The 14861-nt window shown below is 44.9% G+C and overlaps 1 protein-coding gene across 2 annotated transcripts in view; it reads left to right on the top strand.

Moving 5' to 3' along the window:
* Positions 1 to 14861, top strand: part of VWF (von Willebrand factor) — a 137439-nt gene that overhangs the window by 93448 nt on the left and 29130 nt on the right. For both annotated transcript variants that reach the window (XM_027074097.2, XM_053225737.1), the window contains exons 29-38: positions 651 to 767; positions 863 to 1003; positions 1276 to 1419; positions 2687 to 2851; positions 3781 to 3824; positions 4127 to 4304; positions 8520 to 8740; positions 9865 to 10057; positions 10255 to 10596; positions 12962 to 13161. In XM_027074097.2, the coding sequence (XP_026929898.2) occupies positions 651 to 767; positions 863 to 1003; positions 1276 to 1419; positions 2687 to 2851; positions 3781 to 3824; positions 4127 to 4304; positions 8520 to 8740; positions 9865 to 10057; positions 10255 to 10596; positions 12962 to 13161 (1745 nt within the window). The remainder of the gene's footprint in view (positions 1 to 650; positions 768 to 862; positions 1004 to 1275; positions 1420 to 2686; positions 2852 to 3780; positions 3825 to 4126; positions 4305 to 8519; positions 8741 to 9864; positions 10058 to 10254; positions 10597 to 12961; positions 13162 to 14861) is intronic.

Here is a 14861-nt window from a genome sequence, read left to right as displayed (position 1 = left end):
TCTCTTAGTTAATGTCTCTTCATTCTCACACTTGTTTTAAGTGCCTTTGTTTTTGTTTTAACCAGAGCCACAGGTTTATTTAAATTCTTGTGATATTTCTGCTGAGGAGAACGGTAATAGCATTATCTGATCAAATCTGGAATGGCCTTCAGGCCAGAGGTTGTTTCTGTGCTGTGATCATGACTCTGTGCCCAAACATTACCATGCACACTGTTCATTTATAGTTGGAATACCTTATAGCACATTCACCAGCCCGTAAGACTTGAGAGCATAGAAGTCACCCTCTAGCCCCATGCTGCCACTCCATTTCCTTTGGCCATCTCCCTGTTATTCTTCAATATTTTGCTCAATTCTAGAAGAGTTGCAGCCTCCAGTTACTGAGGGAGCAGATGCATCTTGCTCTCATCTATAGGCATTTAAACTACCTTTGGGTGGATTTGGAGTCTTCCCAATGTCTGCCACCCTGGGGCACTCCTGGGTTCCCTTGCCCCTTTCCCGGCCCATGTTACCATCATGCAGGACCGGTGGAGGCACCCTCCCCTTCATGGTTCCTCATGGTGGGTGGCATCCTGCGTGTCCTTGGATACTGTGTCTGCTGCAGTGGGCCTGGTGTGCTCACTTGGGTGCCCACCCTCTTGGTGTCTTTGCAGACTGCAGCCAGCCCCTGGATGTGATCCTCCTCCTGGATGGCTCCTCCAACTTGCCAGCTTCTTATTTTGGTGAAATGAAGAGTTTTGCTAAGGCTTTCATTTCAAAAGCCAACATAGGTGAGCGATGCACCTGTTGGAGCAGGTTGGGAAGGAGCTCTTTCTGAGGCTCCACCTGATCCAGAGTGCGATTTCCACGTTGTCTTTCCTGTTAGGGCCTCGGCTCACTCAGGTGTCAGTGCTGCAGTATGGAAGCATCACCACCATCGATGTGCCATGGAATGTGGCCTATGAGAAAGTCCATTTGCTGAGCCTCGTGGACCTCATGCAGCAGGAGGGAGGCCCCAACCGAATTGGTAACCTGGTGCTATGGGCTGGGAAGCAGGAGCTTCGTCTGGTCTTAATTCTTGGCATATGTAACTAAGTGACCTCGGCCAGTCACTTTGCTCTTTAGGCTAGTTTCCCTCCCTGTAAAGTGTGGGCCTGGATGCTCTTCCGGATCTGATTTGTGTGTTTCTCTGTCTCTGAATCCTTCTGTTTGGTTGACCTAAGGATCTGCCATGAGACAGGATGCCCAGCATTTCCTGCCGTCAGGACTGACTTGGTGTGGACTGTTCTCCATTCTCAGGGGATGCTTTGGGCTTTGCTGTGCGATATGTCACCTCAGAAGTCCACGGTGCCAGGCCTGGAGCCTCGAAGGTGGTGGTCATGCTGGTCATGGATGTCTCCATGGATTCGGTGGATGCTGCAGCCGATGCAGCCAGGTCCAACCGTAAGTGTCCAGTGTGCAATCCCGAGACTCTCCTAACCTGCTAGAAGATTGAAAGCAGCTGGCGGGACTGCTTTTGGATGGCCTGATGGTTGTGAATGCTTAATAGCCACCCGTGGCCTGGTTCCAAACAGCAGGAAGTGGACAAATCCCTGTGTTACTTAGAAACCAAACAGTAATAAATATGCATTTGTCCTTCATTTGTCTGCTTGCTTTCAACTGTCACTTTTAAGGCTTCCCTTTGTGTCCAGGGCTGGGGCTGGGTCAGACCTCCACACCTTTCCTTTTGGAAGTGGTGTGGTGTCCTTGCCCTGTCCCCAGTCTCACCACCTCACCATGTCTGAGGCCAGAGGGACTCATTATGGGGTGGTGAGAACCATCAGACCTTCACATGTGCCAAGCCCTTTTCCAGTACCTGCCTAATGGGTTAATGATTGATGAGATGATGACCTGAGCCGAAATCTAGAGTCAGACACTTAACCGACTAAGCCACCAGGCGCCCCTGTAATAGCTTTCTGATGGAATCCCAACTGCCATCCTTGTCCCCTGTAGTTCATAAACAACATGGTGGCTGTAGCCACCCTTTAAAAACTGGTCAGCCCATGTCACTCCTCTGCCCCAAAGTCTTGACTGGCTTCCCCTTTCGTTCAGAGAACATGTTATGTCCTTGTGTGGACTGTGAAGATTTGCATGGTCTGTGACCCACTTCCTCTCGTGTTTGGTCTGCTCCAGCCCCCCTGGAGCACACATTCAGACTGCTGCTCAGAGCCTCTTCGCTCATCGTTCACTCTGCTTGGGACATCCTCTTGGCTTCTTCTGTCCTCACCTCAGGTCTCTGCTCAAATGTCATCAAATGCTTATCCAGCCACCTTGCATGAAACAGTAATTCCCACTTCTACCCCGGGAACTCCCATCCTCATATCTCATTTTGTTTTTTCCTAAGCACTTACCCACGTCTGAAATACTAGAGATTTCCTTATTTTTGTGTTTTTTTGTCTGTCTTTGCCCAGTGCAAGGTCCACAAAGACAGGGACTTCATCTGCTCGGCTCACTGTATCCCCATTGCTTAGAATAGTACCTGACACAGGGTGGTGTCATTAAAACTGGTTGACTGACTGAATATTTGCTGACGGGGTCACTTTATGTGACCCATCTAGGAAGCATGAGGCTCTGTACAGATGCTGGAGATGGGTTCAGGTCAGTCCATTTTGGGCCCACCTGACCAAAGCAGGTTAACACAGACTCTTTCTTGTTCCTCTGCTAACCCCAGGAGTGACAGTGATCCCCATTGGAATTGGGGATCGGTATGATGAGGCCCAGCTGAGGATCTTGGCAGGCCCAAAGGCCAGCTCCAATGTGGTGAAGCTCCAGCGAATCGAAGACCTTCCCACCATGGTCACCCTAGGAAATTCCTTCTTCCACAAGCTATGCTCTGGTGAGTCTTGTAATGCCTTTCATACCGCCTCAAAAGGAAAAACCCCATTCTAGAGACCCTAAGGTATGCATGCACAAGATCTGGCCTTGAATGAAGATTGTTACATAGACCAGGACCTTTAAGTTTCTGCTCATGGAAAGTTTGTACTATAAACATCCGAGGGACCACCAGAAAGTTCTCTGTGTAAAGCCCTCCTTCCATCCTAACTGTCCATCAAGACTTTAGCAGAGACAACCCATGCTTGCTGGCGCAGAGTGATCTTGAACAAAGAAGTGGAAGACAGATGCAGGGAACCCCGGCAGCCTGCAGACCATGGTCTTCTTCCCCATGCCCTATATTCACCCTCAGCCTGAGCGTATAGGGCCTTAGAAAAACAGTAATGTAGAATCTAATATCAAAGTGCCATGGCTTAAACTGACTTAGGTTAGAATTTTTATTTTTACCATATATAATTCTTTTTACCTGATTTTATTTATTTTCCTAATGTGATTAGCTCTGAGTCAAAACCTACTAGAGTTATTGCCCTTTCCTGCTGGAAGATAGCTCTCCTGGAAGGACTCTTAAAGGTCTCTTTTGAATTTCTGGGACCTTGCCTCATTTCCTCCCCAACCCCTCACTAGGCACTGATCTACACATGAAATGGGAAAAGGAGTTTCTGACCTGAGAAGCTTCATGCCTTGTAGAGATTGCTGTGTTCTTACTGTTGTTATCACCATAGTTATTGAGAACCACAGAGCATGCCTGAAGAGCCACAGGGTGACCACCTCTTAACCTGGTGGACCTGCATATACTCACAGTCAAACCTGGTCAGACCCTTCTTGCTGAGTGAAGTCCCCTTCCGGGACTAGCCCTGGGGCCACACAGACTTTGTGATGGCTTCTGCTGCAGGTTGGGAATGGGAACTCAGATCTTAATTGTGTCTGTTTCAGGGTTCCTTGGCGTTTGCGTGGATGAGGAAGGGAATGAGAAGAGAGTGAGTTCCTTTCAGCGCTGGCTTTGAAAGAAAGATAAGAATGAGTATTTGGGGTGCTTGTTCTCCCTTTTTCCTCCTTTGGTCTTGGTCCAGTTCTCCCTCTTATATCCTGCTTTTGTGCATGTGTGTGGATGTGTGGGGATGTTCCACCTGTAAATCTTGTGTTCTGCATCCTTGCTGCTTGAGTGCATGTCCAAGTCCTAGTCTCTGTGTCCTCAGAGGGGGTCAGTTGCCCAGTTGATGGGCTTAGAGCAGGACTGGCTCATCCTATACCTGGATGAATCTGCTTCTTTCTTCTGTAGCCCGGGGACATCTGGACCCTGCCAGACCAGTGTCACACAGTTACTTGCCTGCCAGATGGCCAGACCTTGCTGAAGAGTCATCGAGTCAACTGTGACCGAGGCCCGAGGCCATCATGTCCCAACAGCCAGCCCCCTCTCAGGGTGGAGGAGACTTGTGGCTGCCGCTGGACCTGCCCCTGTGAGTCCGATGCTTCATCAGCCTGCGTGGTGTTGCAGGGGCAGTGCTTTTAGCATGGCTGTGCAGAGAGGTAGACCAGAAGCCCCTTTCCCTCCTCACTACATGTAGAATGCTACTTTCACCCATGTTCCCTCCCTCTTGTGTCTTTTGGATGTATGTTCATTCAGTCCCAGGGATCGGTGTTCTCCTCCTGTGTCTTTGGAAAGCACCTCCCCAGATAATGCATAACCAGAAGGAAGAATTGATTGTTTGTTTCTCAACTTGGCTGTTGGCAAGTCATTAGAAGTCTATGCTGTAGAAGTAGAACAGTGAGAGGGACACCCCCAGAAAACTCTCCACTCACACCTGGAGCTGGATGGGAGTTGGGTGCCATGGTACATCGTCGCAGTGGCCTGGTTTATGAGGAGGACATAGTAAACTCCATCTTATGCAGCCCTGTGGAGGGCATTCATCCGTGGGGGGAGGGTTAGCCCCCGCCTCATGGTTGGGAGAAATGGCTGCATAGGTAATACGTACCCGGCATATAATTCCTGTGTTAAATAGATACAACCAGTGGGATAAAACCAAAACTGTATTTTATTCCTCGGCCTCCCTTGACAGTTTATTTAGTAGGATAAATTATCTCCCTGGACTAGATGAGAATGCTACCAGACCTGTGTCATCTCTGTTTATTCATAAAGAGTTCTATGGTTACTTTAAGTTAAAACAAAGGCTCAACTTGGTAATTAGGTGCCCACTCCTGTGTAATCACCAAAACCTTAACCTTGAGTTACAGTTAAAACAGCTCCCTACTCCCAGTTTGTGCTGCCTGCCCCCAAGAAAGGGGTGTATTCTGCCTCTCCCCCAGCTTGGGGAACCTTCTGAAGAAGGTTCTCCTGTGACTGGTGCTTCTGTGAGAGGTCTCTGTGCTCTCTGGCCTGGCAGGTGTTTAAGGTGACCACTTTACCTTGCCAGCTCTCAGAGGCTCCCCTGCTCTATTCCTCTGGTACTCAATGTTGGGGTGCAGAAGGATTCTGTATCGTTGGGCTGCCTGCTGCTTCCCCAAACAGCAGCAAGCCACATCTGGGAAATAGTAATAGCTTCTTTCTTTTACATTCTTCAGGTTAAGTTTCAGACACTGGTCCACGGTCCCTGTAACTTCGTGATACACAAACCCATCTCTGGGAGTGGCCTCTTGAAAGTTCTGTTCACAAGGCTTGGTTGTCCCTAGTGGGGCACCTGGGGGTGTGAGACCCACAATGCAATAGGAACTCTGTACAAACAAATGTCTTCTTAAATCCAGTCCCTCAATACCCCTCTTGACTCCTTTTATAACCTTGACTCTTTATACTCTCTTTTATCAGAAGCAATAAAACTAGATTTGGGCTATTTTTTTAAGCATTTAAAACATTTTAAAATTAAAAATATTTAAAACTTTTTATTTTGGACAATTTCAGGTTCACAAAAAAAGCTGCACAAATGATACAAAGAATTCCTGAGTATCTTCACCCAGCTTGGTGTATCTTATATAATCACAGTATAGTGATCAAAATCAGGAATTAACACCCATAAAGTACACCTGTAAACATCTTACTCAGTTTTTATCAGTTGTCCCACTCATGTCCTTTGTTCAGAGGTAGGATTCAATTCAGAATCCCACATGACATTAAGTCGTCATGTTTCTGTAGTCTTCAATCTACAACAGATCCTAAGTATTTCTTTGATGTTTATGACCTTGACATTTTTGAAGAGTTCTGGCTAGTAATTTTGTAGAATGTCCCTCAATTTGGGTTAGATTTAGGTTACACATTTTGTTAAGAATACCCCGGAAGACATGCTGTATCTTTTTTGGTTTGTCAAGAGGAGACACAGGATATCAATTTGTCTCATTACAGGTGACGTTAAGTTTGATCACTTGGTTTAGGTGATATTTACCAGATTTTTCCACTGTAAAATTACCATTTTCCTCCTCGTAATTAATAATGATCATATACAGAGATATTTTGAAACTATGGAAATATACTTTTACCCACTAAGTTTACCATGCATTGATGATCCTCACCTGAAACAGTTTTTATTGTGTTTGCCAGATAGTGATTTTTGATTTCCATCATCCCCTCCACATTTACTAGTTGGAATTCCATTGAAAGGAAGAACTTTTCCTTCTCTGTCATTGATTAATTCAGTTAATTATTTGTATCAATATGGGCTCATTGGTTCTTATTTTATTCTATGGGGTATAATCAATTACTAGCATTATTTATTTTCTTGGTTGATGGTCTCAGATGTGGCTAATGGGAACCCTTTCAATTTGACTCTTGTGTCCTTTTGACATATCTACCTCCCTCTCTCACACGGTAAGGGGTCTGGCTCTCATTATCCACGATATATTTATACGTTGGCTTAATCCCAGAATACACATAAAGTAGTTTCAGAATTGCTAACCAATGCCTGGATGAAAAACAAATCTAACAAGAGTACAGTATTCATATGCAATTCTTTTTGTCTTTTGCCTTTAGTACACAGTACATTCCCCCCAACCCCACCTGTATCATTTAGATTAGTTTCTCCCCTAACAGTGTAGTTATGTTATTTATTACCATGATTTCAATTTGTTTCTGTTTGTATTTCATTTTGGGTTTCCCTCATCCCCATCCTTGTTGAGTTTATTCATTTGTTCTTGTACGTGAATTACTAACATTGCCCCAAATGTGAGAATGTACAGAAAGGTATATTCAGAGTGTCACTCCACTCTTCCCATCCCTCCGTGCTTTCTACTAGTTTCCACTTATGTTCCCTGCAGGTAACCAGTCTCATTCATTTCAGGTTCATCCTTCTTCACAAATGAGCTTTGCCTTTTTTGCTTACAAACATAGTCCAGAAATCCTCCCTACCAGTTCAAAGACAGCAGAGGGCATAGGAGAGGACCACAGAAGTGAAGTAATTTATCCAAGGTCACAGTATAAGCACAGGGTGGAACAGAATTCAGTCTTGAGTTTCTCTGGCTCTGAAGCACCCACTTCATGGTAACAGTTTATGTGACGCTGGGCAGAGCCATTCTCACTAGCTTGCCACGTGTGAGCTAATACTTCTTTGCCTGTAACTTGTGACATCCTCATAGCAGAGGGGCTGATCTCCTAAAGACGTGACACTTTCCGTAGCTGGAGTGTTGGGAACCACTTGCTGCACGGGCATCAAGTGCCCCTCGGGAGTGACTGACTGCTCCGGGTCTCAGGGGATTTTGAGTCGAAGAGCTCCACGCAGGCTGCTCAGCTCTGACAGATGGTACATCCAGGCTCTTCATTTGTTAGTGGCTGTGCTGCTTGACTCACAGGCCATGGATGCAGGTGGAGGTTGCCTGGACCTGGTATGAGCTAGGGACATCAGTGCAGCCTCACAGACCACTGAGCCTGCCTCTCAGTCCTTGGGCTTTTATTTACCCACCACCATAGCTGTGGTCACAGATGCTCTGGAAAGCTCATCTCCAACTTCCTTTAGGTCTAAGATTAGCTTTCAAATCATGCATGGCAGTGGTGCCTTCCATGGGAGGGTTTTACAGAATCATCTTATGCAGATGCAAGATGATGAGTGTTTCCAAGTGGTGTTTTAACAGGACCCTTGAGAATTTGCTGATCGTGTGAATGAATGAGTGGCAAATGAGGGAGTGTGGAGACCCAATCATTTGTTTTGGCTTCAGAAATATTTCTCTCGTGTGATCATCTCTTAAGGGATCAAGTCAACATGGCCACTTGTACAATTAGAAAATTGGCAGCTGAGAGGACACATGTGTCTTTAGGTGAACTTTCTTTACAATGAGCTCATAAGCTCATGATACACTTAGATCCTCATGATTTCAACAAGTCATAACAACCCTGAAACTTAACTTTGTTTCCTGAGCCAAAGCATCCCTATAGAGGAGATCATTCACTTTACACGTTAACATTTTTTGGAAGTATGGTTGTATAATTTTCCATGTTTTTTTGTGATACTTGTCCTTCTAAACCTTCTCTAGAAAAATATTTAATGGCCAAGTGTTACTTAGCTAAGCCGCTCTCTCTACCTCTCATAATTTCAGATTCCTAATCTGTAAAAAGGAGGAAGTTAGACTACATGACCTCAAAGGGCCCGTTCTACGCTCAACTCTATTTATCTGTTTGCAACATGGTAACATCTGCCTCTTTGCATGTGTGGGAGTTTGGATAATGTCACATCCATCCTTTGCTCTCCCCTGTTCAGGTGTGTGCATGGGCAGCTCTACCCGGCACATTGTGACCTTTGATGGACAGAATTTCAAGCTGACTGGCAGCTGTTCCTATGTCCTCTTTCAAAACAAGGAGCAGGACCTGGAGGTGATTCTCCATAATGGTGCCTGCATCCCTGAGATGAGGCAGGCCTGCATGAAGTCCATTGAGGTGAAACATGACGGCCTCTCAGTTGAGCTCCACAGTGACATGCAGGTGAGAGGTGCTTTCTGTGGGTCCCATGCAAGGCAGCAACAGAACCCCCAAGAAGCCTCTGGTGGCACTTGGTTTTAGCTGGTGTGTCTGTTAGGGACACACCAGCTTCTGCCCCACCAGCAGAGCACCACCTTCTTAGGAGAAGCTTATTTTCATCTCCCTTGTGGCATGATTTCATGTTGTTCTGGGCCCAGATTTGGAAGAAAGGATCCATTTTAGGTAGCATTACATTACAAATCTAGTGCTGGTTTCTGGTGCAGGCAGAAAATTGGGAGAGACACCAGAGCTGTTTACCCAGCAGGCATGATGAGCCCAGTGCATAGGACCTGTGCGTTTTCCAAAGGAGAATATTTAGGATCTACATTAGGGCCTTTGAAAATATTTAGGGCCTGATCAAAACGTATGCCTCCAAAATTTGAGAGGAAAGCTGCAACACTGATAAAAATAAATGTTTGTTTACAAAAGGCTACATATGACAACTTCTTGTTCATTTAGAAATCACAAATATTTCATTATGTGAAAGTAACTTGTAGTAACCTTCTTCTCATTTTGTAAGAATTTCTGAATATGCACATTCATTGCTGAAAAATCATAGCTAGTCCTATATTAAATGAGTAGCTCAAGCCCAAAATTTTAAAATCAAAAGGATAAAAAGCCTTCCAAAACCTTTAACAGCAAAAATTATATTCACCCTGGTGACCAAAAATATGCATGCATACATACATACATACATACATACATACATACATACATAAATGGACTTAACATAGTCCTGTGAGATGCTCCTGGAGACACCGCCCTGATGAACTGACAAAAGGCAACTTTCTCAGTGTATCTGGAAGGGGTTGCCCTTCCCTGTTGAATGTACACAGACTCAAGGCTGGCTTTAACCCCTGGGCTTTCAGGCCATCTGTATAGGATTGTAATGCTCTGTTCTCCCATCACGCTCTGCAAAGCCTTCATCTTAGAAGAGCTGCTGTCAGATATCAGAGTTTGTGGATGATACTGGAGTTGAATGTGGCAGAAGCGTAGGGACTATCAGTAACCTCAGGAAGAAGCGAAGATGAAATTCTAAGATTCTTTATTGTGATGATCACTGATGAGTCATTTTCTTCTTTGGGCAGCTGACAGTGAATGGAAGACTGGTCTCTGTCCCATATGTGGGTGGGGACATAGAAGTCAATGTCTATGGCACCATCATGTATGAGATGAGATTCAACCATCTTGGCCACATCTTCACATTCACTCCACAAAACAATGAGTTCCAGCTGCAGCTCAGCCCCAAGACCTTTGCTTCGAAGATGTATGGTCTCTGTGGTGAGAACATTCTCCTGACTGTCCCCCCTTTGCATTTATAAACCTTTGCTCTAGTCTCGGGACTCTTGGCTGCTTGTGCTTCTGGGTCCGGTTGGTTATAAGTTTCAGACTCTGGTGGGGATGGAGAACGGCCAGGTCTCTAGCATCAGTAGGTGGGCACCCAGGGCTAACAATCTTGTCTTTCCTCATTTGTATAGGGATCTGCGATGAGAACGGGGCCAATGACTTCATGCTGAGGGATGGCACGGTCACCACAGACTGGAAGGTGCTCATCCAGGAATGGACGGTACAGCAGCCAGGGAAGACGTGCCAGCCTGTTCCCGAGGAACAGTGTCCTGTCTCCAGCAGTTCCCACTGCCAGCTCCTCCTCTCAGCCCTGTTTGCCGAATGCCATCAGCTCCTGGCACCAGCCACCTTTTACGCCATGTGCCAGCAGGACAGTTGCCACCAGGAGCAAGTGTGTGAGGCGATTGCCCTGTACGCCCACCTCTGTCGGACCAAAGGAGTCTGTGTTGACTGGAGGAGGAGTAATTTCTGTGGTGAGTCTCCACATGCGTCCTCCTGAAGTCGGGAAGACCAACTAATCATGGGCTTGCTCAACCTCTTGGAGCCTCACATTCTTTTTCTGGGTGATAAAGATAAAAATCCCTGCTTTTCCTATTATGTAGGATCCCATTTAGGATCAAATAAGATGGTAGATGTTTAAGTCATTTGAGTGCAGGATTTCTGTGCAAATGAAGGCATTTCTACAGTTCAGACAGATGTGACTTTAATGTATCAGACACCTATAGGCATCAGCAAAGTACAGAATGACCAGCCATATTGAGTTTGAAATTCCACCAGGTTTAGCAAACGCTCACAGAGTAAGCCATGCCTGAGCAGGGTTTTGAAGTGTGAGTGGATTTTGCCACTCAATATTAAGACATGTCTTAATAACAGATACCACGGGATTGCTAGTGTAGATACCTCCCCAAGTTCAGTTCCCCTACTTGGACTTGGCATTTATCATTTAACATGTGGGGGGTACCATGATGAATCAGATGCCTCAGGGGGTGCTGGAGTGACAAGAACACTGAACTTCAGCACCCTCAGTTACTGAATATGATCCCTGACTTTTTCTGGAGGGAAATCAATATATGCAAACATCTCAGAGTCTCGGAGTTTATTATCCTAGAGTTGTTACAGATCTCACCTGTGGCTGGAGGACTTGGGCACCCTAGTCCCAGCTCAGCAGGTGACCAGCTGTTCTCTGTCTGGACCTTGCTTTCTGCATCTCAGAATAGGATCATGGGCCTAGACAATCCCTGGGTTCCTTCCAGCCCTGGTGTTCTGAGTCCATTAGATGGTAGAGTCTCCTTTCAACCTGCCTATAGATCAAGGAGCAAATGATAGTTTCTGAGTTAGCCACAGTCCTTTTCTACATACTAATTTCTTTGTCTACCCCTGGCTACTTATTGTGCATTCACAGGAAAATGCTTGGTGCTCTAAATCCTTAGACAGTCCTGCCCCCTGCCTTGGCACCATGAGAACATTAGGAAGGGGTTGAGCAGGGCCAGAGTCAGACAAGTGAATCAACTTGTAGGTTTTCTCCAGGCAACTCTTCATAGCTGTGGATTCCTTATTTAATTTAAGAGGATTTTTAAAGGAATAAATGCACCTGTATTTAAAATAAAGACCCATAATTCTTCCCAAGGATATACAGGCTAACATCATCAGTTAGGGCTAAGTTTGACTCAACTAACAGACAAGGAAAATTCTGTCACACAACTGATCAGAGGGAGGTGGCTCCAGCTCTTTCTGGGTCTCAAACTGGGCTCTAGTTTTTTGCTCTGTTCTCACTTGGGCGTGTTTTTTCCCTATGGTTAAAGATGGAGCTCTAGCTATCACATCCAGGTTCCAAATGGCAGCATGAGGGAAGAAGGGAAAAAGGACAAAGGATATGGAGAGATGTCTTTTTAAAAAGATTCCTCCTGAAACCAATACTATACTATATGTTAACTAACTTGAATTTAAATAAAATCTTCGAAGGAAAAAAAAAGGGAAAAAAAGATGTGGTATGTATATATATAATGGAATATTAGTCAGCCATCAAAAAGAATGAAATCTTGCCATTCGCAATGATGTGGATAGAGCTAGAGCGTATTATGCTACGTGAAAGAAGTCAGTCAGAGAAAGACAAATACCATATGATTTCATTTACATGTGGAATTTATGAAACAAAATAGAAGAACATGGGAAGGGAAAAGAAAAAGAGGGAAGCAAACCATAACAGACTTAACTATAGAGAACAAACTGAGGGTTGCTGGAGGGGAGGTGGGTGGGGGGGGTGGGCTAAATGGGTGATGGGCATTAAGGAGGGCGCTTGTTGATATGAGCCCTGGGTGTTATGTGTAAATGATGAATCACTAAATTCTAGTCCTGAAACCAATATTACATTATATGTTAGCTAACTACAATTTAAATAAAAATTTGAAACAAAAAAAGTTAAAAAAAAAGAATAGACTAGGATAGAAAATAGAGCACATTCTATGCAGTATTCTGTGAAACTTACTTGATATCTATCTATCTATTCCTGGTCTATGATGTAAAATGTATTTCTTACTATATTCATTGTCAAAAAAGTTCGAATGGTACTGAATTAAGTGATTCTCCTTGAAAAAAAAATCAGGACTTAGTGACATGACTACGTTAAGCTGCAAGGGAGGTTGGGGAATGTAGTCTTTATGCTGTGGTCGTGTGTCTAGCTTCAAGGTCTATTTCTATGGAAAACGGAGAGAATAAAAATGGGTAGAAATAGTCATTTCCACCCCAGCACATTTGTCAGATCATCAACCTCTTTGAATCAGCTGTGCCTCTGTTTCCCTGTTGGTGTGGGCTGAGTGTGACCTCATTCTCTGTTTGTAGCTATGTCATGCCCACCATCCCTGATGTATAACCACTGTGAGCGTGGCTGCCCCCGGCTCTGTGAGGGCAATACGAGCTCCTGTGGGGACCATCCCTCAGAAGGCTGCTTCTGCCCCCCACATCAAGTCCTGCTGGAAGGTAGCTGTGTCCCCGAGGAGGCCTGTACCCAGTGTGTCAGTGAGGATGGAGTCCGGCACCAGGTAGGAGCCCTGGCCTTTTACCTCCTGTGGGGCTGCTTCTGTTTCGGGTCAGTAGGGTGAAGTGTTCACCAGTGATTGTCCACACCACCCCCCAAACTGTGGCAGCAAGGGTCAACTCTTAAGGGGATCATTGAAGGATAGGGAAGCAGTTTGGCATAATGGCTTTGGAGCCAGATACATCTCGGTTCAAATCCTGGGTCTGTCATATAGCAGCTGTGTGAAAACCCCCCAGAGTATTAACAACACATTACTACAAGTACTCCTACTGTTATCGTCATTATATTCATGTAAGGGGAAAGCTATAGGAACCCAGAAGGGGATGGGGAGAGAATATTTTACATGGTGATGTCTGCTATTATGAAGATATATGTATACCTTGCATTGTACTAAGCACTGTATATTCATTATCTCAGCATTATTTCAAGGTGTGTTTTGCAGGGTATTAACAGTTACCTGTGGTCAAGAGAGCTTAAAGAGCACTAGCTAAATAGGTTTCTTTATTGTAGGACTCGGTAGAGCTTTTCATGCACTAATGTATAGTGCCAGTGGTTAGGAGGGATTTTGCTTCTCAAACTTATCTGACCGTGGAACTTGTGTGTGTGGCCAAGTGAGCAAATGTGTGTCTGTGTGTGTATGGCATCCTCTTGGATCAGGGTTCCACAGAACACACTGGGATGTCTTACATCATCTTATAAAGACTTAACAAACATTTTAAGAGAAAACCAAGGCTTAAAGAGCTTACTTTGCCCATGGACACGGTTTGTAAATGATGGAGGTGAGAATTAGACTCAGTATTTAAAACTCTGGCTGCAAAGAGTGTGCTCTTTCCGATGTATGAAAACACATTTTTGCTAGGTCTTCTTTGGGCTCATTTGCTTGGGAATTGAGTAATTGAGTAATTAATTGAGTAGTTAATTCTTTTAGCCCCTTAGAATTTGTCAAGTCTATTTTGAAAGAATATTTACCAGAGTCTCCCCCATCTTGGCCTGAGATGGCGGTCATGTCTTCAAAGGTGACAAAATGTACATTTGTAGTATCTGGGTAGTGTCTGTCTGTGCACATGTGAATGTGTGCGGTGGTCCTGTCCTTCATCTCTGATAGTGATACTACAGAGCATGGTACAGGGAGAACAGATCTGGCTTCCAGCAAAGGAGAGTGTATTCTCTGATCAGGGACTACACCCAAGATCTAACATCTCCATCATTACCAGGGAGGACTTTTATCACTGAGTGGACCAGCTGAGGTGACTTACTAGATTTAATCACAGCTCAGAGAACTCATGGTAGAGCTAGCTGACCAATCTAGAGAATGACAAAAACAATAATTTCAATAACTACACTATTCTCTCCCTGACATTGTAAGACAGGAAATGGACCATTTCCCTTGATTCTCCCCCAAACCCCATAGGGTCATTATTACATGTACCATTGAATAGGTGAGGACACTGAGGCTCAGATGGCATGAGGAGATTATGCTGGGATTCCTATCCACCACACTAGGTCATCCCATAATGTTCTAGCCCTGCCATTGATACCCTTGGAACTGCGAGCTACACTTCGAGCTAACTATGTTTTCATGTATGCGTGGGCGATCATCCAGCTATTACTGGATGGCTCTCATCTGCTCTGTTTTCTCACTGGGCTTTATCTGAGTGGACCCCATTTGTTCTCATCGTGAAGTAGATGAGTTAGGAGGGTGAA

The sequence above is a fragment of the Acinonyx jubatus genome, chromosome B4 (genome assembly GCF_027475565.1).
Source record: "Acinonyx jubatus isolate Ajub_Pintada_27869175 chromosome B4, VMU_Ajub_asm_v1.0, whole genome shotgun sequence".
NCBI classification, from domain to species: domain Eukaryota; kingdom Metazoa; phylum Chordata; class Mammalia; order Carnivora; family Felidae; genus Acinonyx; species Acinonyx jubatus.
The sequence above is the reverse complement of the archived record's forward strand: the minus strand, read 5'-3'. Positions and strand labels throughout refer to the sequence as shown.